At 33.7% G+C, this 10210-nt stretch overlaps 2 protein-coding genes across 2 annotated transcripts in view; one reads left to right on the top strand and one right to left on the bottom strand.

The window, feature by feature from the left end:
• LOC123004865 (protein YIPF5) overlaps positions 1 to 10210 on the top strand; it is a 160607-nt gene that overhangs the window by 53064 nt on the left and 97333 nt on the right. The window lies entirely within an intron of this gene.
• On the bottom strand, positions 3742 to 6119 carry LOC123004863 (leucine-rich repeat-containing protein 24). The gene has a single exon (XM_044398353.1). The coding sequence runs from the start codon at positions 6025 to 6027 to the stop codon at positions 4216 to 4218; it is 1812 nt and encodes a 603-aa protein (XP_044254288.1). The 5' UTR covers positions 6028 to 6119; the 3' UTR covers positions 3742 to 4215.

Raw genomic sequence — 10210 nt, 5'->3', positions numbered from 1 at the left:
ATAAATAGATAAAAAATTCCATCATTTGATTTGAAACAATTTTTTATCGATTAGGATTAGGTGGCAAGAACAGGAAACTTTCATTAAATTTGATAAAATGATATTTTTAAAATCTTTTAATTATAAAAAACCTCAAAATAAAACAAATTATCAAATGGTCATTAAAAATCTACATTTTTTACTTTTCTAATTATTATGATACAAATTCTTGAATGCATTGTTTTATTTAAAATTAGCGATTCAACTCGACGGTGAAGTTGTTAATTATACAGAGTGTTCCGGCTAAACTCCACATTAGAAGTATTGTGACTTCTGACAATGATATTTAAGTATAAAATTGCATATAGCCTTAATCGGTTAGGGTCTTGTTAATAAAAATATTTTCAAAATAGTGTCCGGAAGTGGGGATCAACTGTGTTATTTTAAATAGAAAGTTGTGTTTTCTATTGAGTTTTTGGATTTCTTGAGTTTTTCAAACTTTCCTAATATCTAAGTTTAGTTTTTTTTGAGATTTTTAGAATTTTTTCAAAGTTCACTTTAAAAATCTATAACTTTGCCATTTTTAACTATTATGAATTCGTATTTAGGTAATTAGAAAAGAAAAGTTTAAGACAACTTGAAAACCATTAAACGTAGGTATAGGGAATGTTTGTAGCTTCAAAAATTTACTTAAAGAAACTAAAACCTAAGTTTTTAAATACAATTTTAAAAACATTATTAATAAATGGAGTAATTTTGATAGGATTATTTTTTACTCGATTGTTGGTTAAATAATTTTTTTATTCTTAAACCAAGGTCAATACAAAAACAGCACTAAAACACCAGGTTTTTACTTCATTAAAGAATTATTAAAGAAAAGCGAGAATAACTTAACTTTTAAACGGTGCAACTTGGGTTAAATCGCCTTATTTTGACCTCTTTGTGTGCATCTTTTTGTTACATCCTGTATATTTTAGTCATTACTGAAACATTTTTTTGTCCAGTTTGAACAATCGTGGGCGGCAACCAGTTATACACAGTTAAAAAGGCATATTTCAAAGTAGCGCGAAAAACATATTTATCATTATTATCACGTTTAGGGTGACATAACTGCTGGTCAGGTCGTTGAAAGTTCTGAAGTAGCACGTGCGCCACTCACGACGGCTTGTTACACCCTCGTTATGCAAAAGTTTCAAATCAAATTTACGGTACACTTAGTACTAAAACAATTAAAGCAATTCATTTTCGAGCCGTAAGAAAGTTCGGCTTTTTCGGTGCCTTTCACGAAACAAAAAGGAAACCCTTCCGTTAGCAATATGTTTCTTGTTTCGATAATTTAGCAAATTTGCTGGAAATAATTCCGTGTTTGAGGTAACGACTTTCACTACTAGGAGGGGCGCTATTAGGGGTTCTCAGTTGTTTTCAAATCATTGCTGTTTTTATCGATAATAGATAATAAAACAGTAGGGTTTGAAAATTATCAAACCTGAGTGATGAGCAGATTAAATCAAGCATGTCTATAGTGTCATTGAAACGAGAAGTTGAACCACAATGTAGTGGATTTACAAATAAAACAAAACTGCTATTGAAAACAACTTTTTGTAACCAGACGCAGAAACTTGTCGTATCCGATTCATTGTTCCCAACAATCCATCTGGAACTGAAATTTTACACCATATCATAACAGGACTTGAGTCTTGAAAAAAATACTCAAATTCATTCGGTGTCTGATTCTTGAAACGCGCACCCAAAAGCGTGAAGTTTGTTTTAATTGGGTGGCAATAAAGTGAGACTTCTTTAATTAGTCATTAAAAAATTTTCAGCAAATCTGACATACAAACTTTAACTTAATCGACGCCCATTACAGATTTTATTACCACTCCATATTCTCGCTCCGATGCTTTTATAAATTACTTTATGATAATTATTATCATATACAGGGTGTCCCAGCTAGTTGGTAAATTTTTAGGCAATTGACCTGAAATTATTTTCAACTCCACAGCGTATCCCAATACAAACTAGAAAAAAACTACCACTGTACAGAGAAAAGTACGAATTTTAAGACTATAACATTTTTTTAATGTATTGCAATCTAAAAGTTAAAAAAATGGAGAAGTTTATTAAAAGCTAAATAATTGGAAATTTTAATTTCTATTTTTGCATCTGAAATAAACTGATTGTCTATCTAAAAAAATAACTTTTAATGTCTAAAATTGATAAAATAGGAGAGAGAACTAAATGTTAATTGTAGCAACACTGCTTATTATTAAAATGAGCATTTTTTAATACCAAGGCAACTACAATAATTCCACCACGAATCACTTATTTAAAACTTGTAAAAGCCGAAATAAATATTGAAATTTGAATTGTTTTATTAATTGTAAATTAATATTATTAATTGTAAAAATAAAGAATATTGGATTTAGTGTAATATAAATGTAATTGTTGAGTGATATTTCTTTCATCTCTTTTGGCTATTGAAATAATGATTAATTTTTTCAAACGTTTTTACTTAAAAGTAAATGTTTTTGTAAATATAATTTAATAATCTCTTAGATGCAGAAACAAAAAATAGGGCGTTGTTTTTCTTCTTATTTTTTTATCTCTAGAAGTGCAACACTCTAAAAAAGTGTTGTACTTTTTTCTTTGAAGTTGTAAAAATAATTTTTAGTTGTTTTAGTTTGTGTAATAAATTTTTGAAGAATAAGTTGTCGTCAACAAACCATTTTATTTCAAAAACTCAAACAAAATCGACCAATTCTAGCTTAAAATCATTGTAACAAAAAGCCACATCCAGAAATGCCAAGAAACATATAGCGTTTCATTTAGAAGACATAAGTTCGAATTGTAACTTATTTTTGGGACACGCTGTATAGTTGAAAATAATTTCAGACGATGCACTACTTTATTTATAAATTTCCCACATTAAAATTTTAACAATTAAAGGTCAATAATGGACTTTACCAACCCGCTGGGACATCCTGCATAATTAATTTAACAAGCTTTCAACTTCAAATTTTCTGCTACCAAAGTACAAAGTAATGTTTTAGAATATCGTTCATTTCTTGTGCAAATGTGCACTTATTGGCTATTGAAATAATGATTATTTTTTTAAAATGTTTATCGTTAAATATGTATCTTTTTAGTAATTTAGTGTTGGCACTTAAAAAAATGTTTTTGGAAAAATAATTTAATAATCTCTTAGATGCAGAAATAAAAAATAGGGTGTACCATTTAATAAATTTTTCATTTGCACCACACTAAAAAATTGTTATGGTCTTAAAGTTTGTACTTTTTTCTTTGCTGTTGTAAAAAATTCTAACTGTCTTAGTTTTTGTGTAATAAATTTTTAAAAGATCAACTGAAAAACATTGAAATAAAAATCTGCTTCTAGAAATACTAAGAAACATATTGTGTTTCATTAAAAAAACGTAAGTTTGTATTGTAACTTATTTTTGGAGCACGCTGTATAGTTGAATTAATTAAACAATTAATGGTCAATAATGACTTTATTCACTTACTGGGACAGCCTGTATTAAGTCAAGGCCATCAGATAGTTCGCCCCTTGAGTGTTAATTATTTTGGAGATTATCCGAATTCGGTGTTGTGTTTGACGTAGGATTTTCATATCCTGTGTCCCGTTTGAGGAGGTGGTTATATCCTGTTTCCGTTGAAAAATGGCTATTGGGATAAATTGATGTCTTTGGGTTAGTGATATTATCGTGAGTGTGAGAAATTGGAATGAAACATGAGTATCTTTTAAATTGTTTATTACCAAAAGTTACGCACCGTTTTCACATTTATATACATGTTGGTAACATTAAGAATACTGAATTATTATTATTAATTGATATTAGGTACCGTTAATTTAGGGTATAACATTGTAATATATTAACATTTACACGTCTGTTGCAAACAACAATACACTATTATGTTACATAAAAATCTTTGCTATAGTTGCTGACAATGAACATTTACAATAAATAGAAAAATAAATGAAATGGGGGATCTGGAAATGAATTTCGAGTTATTAAATATAAATGGTCAGTCTTTTGAGCATGTATACTTAGTCTATGAATTTCATAACGCCATAAACAACATTATCTACAGTCTATACACAATATTTACAAGTTTCGCTACGAAACAATTATCACATAAGGAAATACAAACTTATCTAAATATCCCCTTTCCGGTGTAGTCATCACAGCACAACCAGTGTCTTTGGTAAATTCACACTTAAACGTCAGTCCCGCAGCCTTCTTGGTACCCTTCATCGGGGGAATTTCTGCTATGAGTGAGCGCCCTTTTGAGTGCCGTCACCGGAGGCAAAACGGGAACACCTCCCTTCTGCCACACCCTCAGCGTTTTCGCATTCGTGGGCAAAGTTTGTTGTTTATCAGCGATGGGAAGCCCATAATCAGCCGGATACCCTTGCGCCCTAAACGCCAACTCCTCCAATGACCCTCCGCCACTCATCCCGTCCATAATCGGCGTCTTGTCATCATAGAAATTCACCTGACGCGAATACTCCGTCTCCCACAATCCCGAGGGATAGAGCGAATCAGCGTTGCGACTATACTCGCCACTGGCGGGCCTCTCCACAACCTCGCACTCCTCCGAGGGCTTGGTGTCGTTGATCAGGTCAGGGTTGTTCCCGGAGGCCGACGAGGGAGACACAAAACAGGACGCAGGGATCGTCGAGTCGCTCAATCGGGGCGGTTTTTGAACAGGATTGCAGAAATTCAACTCAGTGGGTTTGGTATGACCCGTTGAGGGTTCCTCCACTTTGCCATTGGAGGTCCCGTTGACCACAGTGACGACTTCAGTTTTGCTCTCGGAGAAAGGGATGCGCCGGAGACGGACAAGTAGCACGAAAATGACCAACAAGATAAAAATTATGAGGATGATGAGAGCGACACTGAGACCAGCGATTTGGCCGCTACCAAGAGTGGTGATCCCTGCAGCCCGCATTGTGACATGAAGAGTGAAATTGGCTTCGGCGTTACCAGCCCTGTTCTCCGCCACACAATAAAATTCACTCGAATTGATCTCTTGGACGTTTGTCAACACTAAAACACTGCGTTTCTCTTGCTTGCCCTCCTCGAAAACGTGGATTCTTTGATGCGAGCTGAAAGCCGAGTTGTTCAAAAGGGGGCGGCCGTTCCAATACCAGTTGATGTTAGCGACTGGGATGGCATTGGCGCGGCATAAAATCGTGGCGTTTGAACCGGAAGTCGCTTCAATGTAGCGATTTACTGGGAGAATTTCAGGTTTACAAGCGAAATCGTCGATGTGAAGCTCGGTGAAGGTCTTATCGATGAGTCTTTCCGGGCCTCCGGAACAGACAGGTGAGATGGGGTAAGGAATATTGTTATTAACGAGCCATTCCTTGACGGCTCTTAAACGACAGTCGCAATGCCAGGGATTGTCATGCATTTCAATCCCATGGAGTCTGTTGAGGGTCTCCACTGTCCTCAGTCGTAACTCCGAGAGCCGGTTTCCGTTCAACTTGAGCGACTCCAACATTTCAATCCCTTCAAACGCCTTCGAGGCAATGACTTGGATCTCACAATTGGATAGATCGAGTTTGATCAATCCCGGGATTGTTTTAAAGGCTTGACTGTCGATTTTTTGGATCGGGTTGTAGGCGAGTACCAAATCCCGGAGGAAGGGTACGTCCCGGAACGTCCCGGATGGTACCGCCGTCAGTAGATTGTGCGACAAGTCCAATTCGATCAAATTCGTCAATCCTCTGAAGGCGAGATTGTCGATTTGGCCGATCCGACAACGTCTTAGGAACACTCGCTGGAGGTTGAGTAGCCCCGACCGTACGAAAGTCTCTCTGGGCAAGATCTGCAAATTATTTCCGGACAAATCCAATACTTGCGTCTCCGGATCGACGCTCTCGGGGATCGTGATGAGTCCTCGCTCCGTGCACTCCACTGTTTGTTTGCCCCCTTTCCATTTGCAGGTGCAGGGGGACGGGCAGTTGCCCCCCAAGCAGGGGGTGAGCACTAGGAGAGTCACAAGCCCCACCACCAACACCATGTTGCACGACACGTCGACGACTGATTAAGTGCTTAGCCCCATGGGTGCCCCATGCGCGAACATCACGGACGCCGAACGATGACTGAATGAGAGGGCTGTCTACTCCTTCCTCGTTGTCTCGCGCCTCGGGCCCCGTCACCATCTCCTCGGCGGCGTTGCGCACTGGTTCACAAGTAACCACCGCATCAACGTACTGATTTTTGTTGGGGCCCAACTACATGCTCTCATTAATAACAACCGAAAATTCAATGAATTGGGACGGTACCTGGTGTGAAACGGCCAATTAGGAAAGTTTCAAGGTTGGGCTTTGACACCATTCTATACTTTAAGGATTTTATTCTGTTGTGTCGGGGCTTCAGCCAGTCACACTAATTTATTTCTCCGGACACCGAACAGGTCTTTGTTGTGCCGAGGTATTTGGCTATTTAGGCGGCGTAGACAGAGCCGGATTTTAAAAATTTACTACTTCGTAAAACTTGACACGGCCGTTTTTCTTCCAACGGATAAATATGCAACGAACTTGCGGTTGTTGTTATTTCTCAAGAGAATTACTATTATTATAGAGGGGCTATTTTTAGCTTAATTGTATTAGATTATTTCGTGCAGAAAGTTCTTATCTTATAACTGATTCGAGAGACTTTATTATACCCAACTTACCTATATTTAAGATCTTAATGAAAAAAACATTCATTTCACTGTTTTATTAGGCAATATCGTACAAATTATTTTTATGGTCAATAACTATGTGTGCTTAATTCCCAACTACATATTTTTACTAAAATAATCGGTTATGAACGTTTCTAGCAGCACGAATGGATTTATTTTTCACATCCACCCTTGCAAACACATTGTATAAAAAATAAACCACATTTGTGGCTAATTAGCGCATTGTAGCAATTAATATTTCGGAATATAAAAACACAATAATCGACAAAAAACAACGAAATTCAATGTAAAATCTGAATCAAACAGAATTGTATTTCTCGTGAAATTTTACGTCTAGAAGACCTGAGTTTTGTGACAAAATTGGAAATAATATTTTCTCATTTTTCTAAAATTTTCGAATTTTTGTCAAAAAACGACTGAACTTAAGCTTGTCTTGCGAAATTGGCTTTTTCAACTCGCGTCTCAGAGTTTGTCGAGTCAAAATAAATCGAAAAAAATTTTGAAGTTACCCAAAAGTCACAAAAAAATTAAAAAACGACAACAAAAATTAAACACAATTTCATTTCCCGTGAGATTTTATGTCTAGAAAATCTGAATTTTGCGGCATAATTTGGAATTTTTTACTTTTCTAATTTTTCCAAAATTTTGGAGTTTTTGCCAGAAACTAATCGAATTTGAGCCTATAGCCTAACGTATAATCTTGCCTTGCGGAATTGTGTTTTTCACTCGATTTTGCGCCTCAGAATCCTTATTTAGAAAGTTTTTTGAGTAAAAAAAATCGAAAAAAAAAATATATCAACATAAATCAACAAAAAATAAAAAAGCAACAGCAAAAATAAAACAGAATTGTGTGTCTGGTGAGACTTTTCTTGTCTAGATAACCTGAATTTTGAGACAAACTTGCAAATCTTTTATTTTTCGGCTTTTTCTAAAATTTTTTAATTTTCGCCGTAAAACGATTAAATTTAAGTCTAGGTATAACTTGTTATAGGTAATCTTGACTTGCTGAATCGTGATTTTCTGTCTTAGCAACTCAATTTACAGAGTTTTTCGGCGTAAAAATCAAAAAAATTTATGGTCACCCAAAAATCAACAAAAAAATCGCTAAAAATCAACAAAAAATAATACAACAACAAAAATGAAACAGAATTGCGTTTCTAGTGAGATTTTAGGTTTAGAAAACCTAATTTTTGAGACAAAATTGTAATTTTTTAGGATTTTTCCAAATTTTTTAAATTTTCGCCGTAAAACGATTAAAGTTAAGTCTATAACTTAAAAGTCACTTCTCCTAGGTAATCCTGACTTGCGGAATCGTGTTTTTCGCTCGATTTTCCGTCTTAGCCACCCAGCTTAGCGAGCTTTTCGTTTTAAAAACAATTTTAGGTCACTTCAGGTCTGGAAAACCTGAATTTTGCGACAAAATTAGAAATTTTTAACTTCTCTGATTTTCACAAAATGTTTGAATTTTGAATTTTTACCAAAAAACGACTGAATTTAAGCATATGACTTAAAAACCACTTGTCGTAGGTGATTTTTACTTGCGAAATTTTGTTTGTCACGTGATTTTGCAAATCAGAAACTCAATTTAGTGAGTTTTTGAAGCAAAAATTGAAAAAATTTAAAGTCACCCAAAATCCACGAAAAACAACAACAATAGTTGACAAAATAGACCGTGAAATGTGCATGTGTATAGTTTGTCAAATTTTTACTTAATTCGTCTATCAACTTAAAGAATATAAATTCTGTTCCATAACTTTAAGAAAAATACTTTTATAACGGATGATGTTAGTAATTGATATGTTTTAAAATAAAAATTAAAAAAAAATTAAAAATGTACAAGAAATTGTACGAAGTTAGAAATTTTCAAGTTTACGTCTGGTGTGACTAATTAAGCGAGTTTTTGCCGACGTCGATTAATTAATGAGTTTTTTTACTTTCTTTTTATAAACTTATCCGTGTTAATCAAACAAAATTAAATTTAAAAACGATTGTTACATTATGATGAAAAATAGGACATAGTAAAAGCTCCTCAAGTTATTTTATTTATTAATTATTAATAAATTGAAACGTGGGAATAACCTTTAATTCTCTAAAATATTTTTTATTTAAAATACTAAAAATACTTGTTTTTTAAGATATCATCATATTTAGAAGTCTTCGTTTTTTTTTTACCAATTGTGGTAAAGTACTGAATGTTGTTTCTACGAGATAATCTACGATTTTCAAAAAATTACTAAGCGAACAGTTTTTAGCCCAGCCCAAGCCGGCCCTGCCTTCTACGCGGAGGTATTTATCTGTGTTTAAAAGGAAACGGAAATCTTCACGGTGGAATGACAACATTGTAAACTTGACGCTATTCTAATGATCAGAAAGCATTCTTGGTGTTGGTTCATTCATCGTTGTAGTTTTCACAAGGTTAATTAAAAACAATTAAAAGAAAATTAAATCAAACTTGTCAGTGGGAATGGTGCAAGCGTAGCGAAATAATCATGAAATTAGTTTTTTTTTTTTATTAAAAACGCAAATATGTCAGTTGATTGAACTGTGAGCATTTATTCTGAAGATTTTGCCAGTTGGGTAATCGGGTCTCTGAAATGTGAAATGCGCGCATTAATAATGGAGCAATGTGGAATGTGTGGTTTATTAATTTTTGAGGTTTCAATATATTTTGAAAAAATGCGCCTGAATCTGTGCTATACAGGGTGTTCCAGCGATTTGAAAAAGTCTATTAGTGACCTTTAAACGGTAAAATAAAAAAAAATTGTATAAGACATTGATAGATACTAATGTGGTGCATCACCTAAAATTATTTTCAACTACACAGAATGTCCCAAAAATAAGTTACGATACAAGCATGTGTTTTTTAAATGAAACACCGTACATTTCTTGGGATTTTTGGGTGTAGCCTTTTAAAACAATGTTTTTACATTAAACTTTTATTAGTCGATTTCGCTTATTTTTAGAAATAAGACGTTTTTTTGGACGAAAACTTGCACTTTTTAAAAATTTGTTACACAAAAACTAAAACAGCTAGAGCAATTTTTTTCTTACTTATGCAAAGAATTAAGTACAGACTTTAAAGCTGTAGCAATTTTTTAGTGTTTTGCATTTGTAAAGATTAATAAATTAAGAAGTTTGTTAAAAGTTAAATAACTTAAAAAATTTAAATGGAACACCCTATTTTTTATTTTTGCGTCTAATATTGATAAATTGTCCATCTAAAAAAATAAACTTTTATTGTCCAGAATTGATAAATAAGAAGATATTTAACATTCAATATTAATTGTAGCAACAATGCCTAGCAATATCTGATTTATCCAGAGATTGTAAAAGTCGTTATAAATACTGAAATTCGAATTATTTTATTGTAAAAATAAAGAATCATAGATTTAGTTTAACACAAATGTGATTATTAAGTGATATTTCTTCCATCTTTTGTGCAACTGTGCACTTTTTGGCTACTGAAATAATAGTAATTATTTTTTTTTAATGTTTAACATTAAATATCTTTTTAGTT

Source organism: Tribolium madens, unplaced genomic scaffold (genome assembly GCF_015345945.1).
Source record: "Tribolium madens isolate multiple individuals breed KSU strain unplaced genomic scaffold, Tmad_KSU_1.1 Scaffold_20;HRSCAF=117;Tcas5.2_LG4, whole genome shotgun sequence".
Classification (NCBI taxonomy): domain Eukaryota; kingdom Metazoa; phylum Arthropoda; class Insecta; order Coleoptera; family Tenebrionidae; genus Tribolium; species Tribolium madens.
The sequence above is the reverse complement of the archived record's forward strand: the minus strand, read 5'-3'. Positions and strand labels throughout refer to the sequence as shown.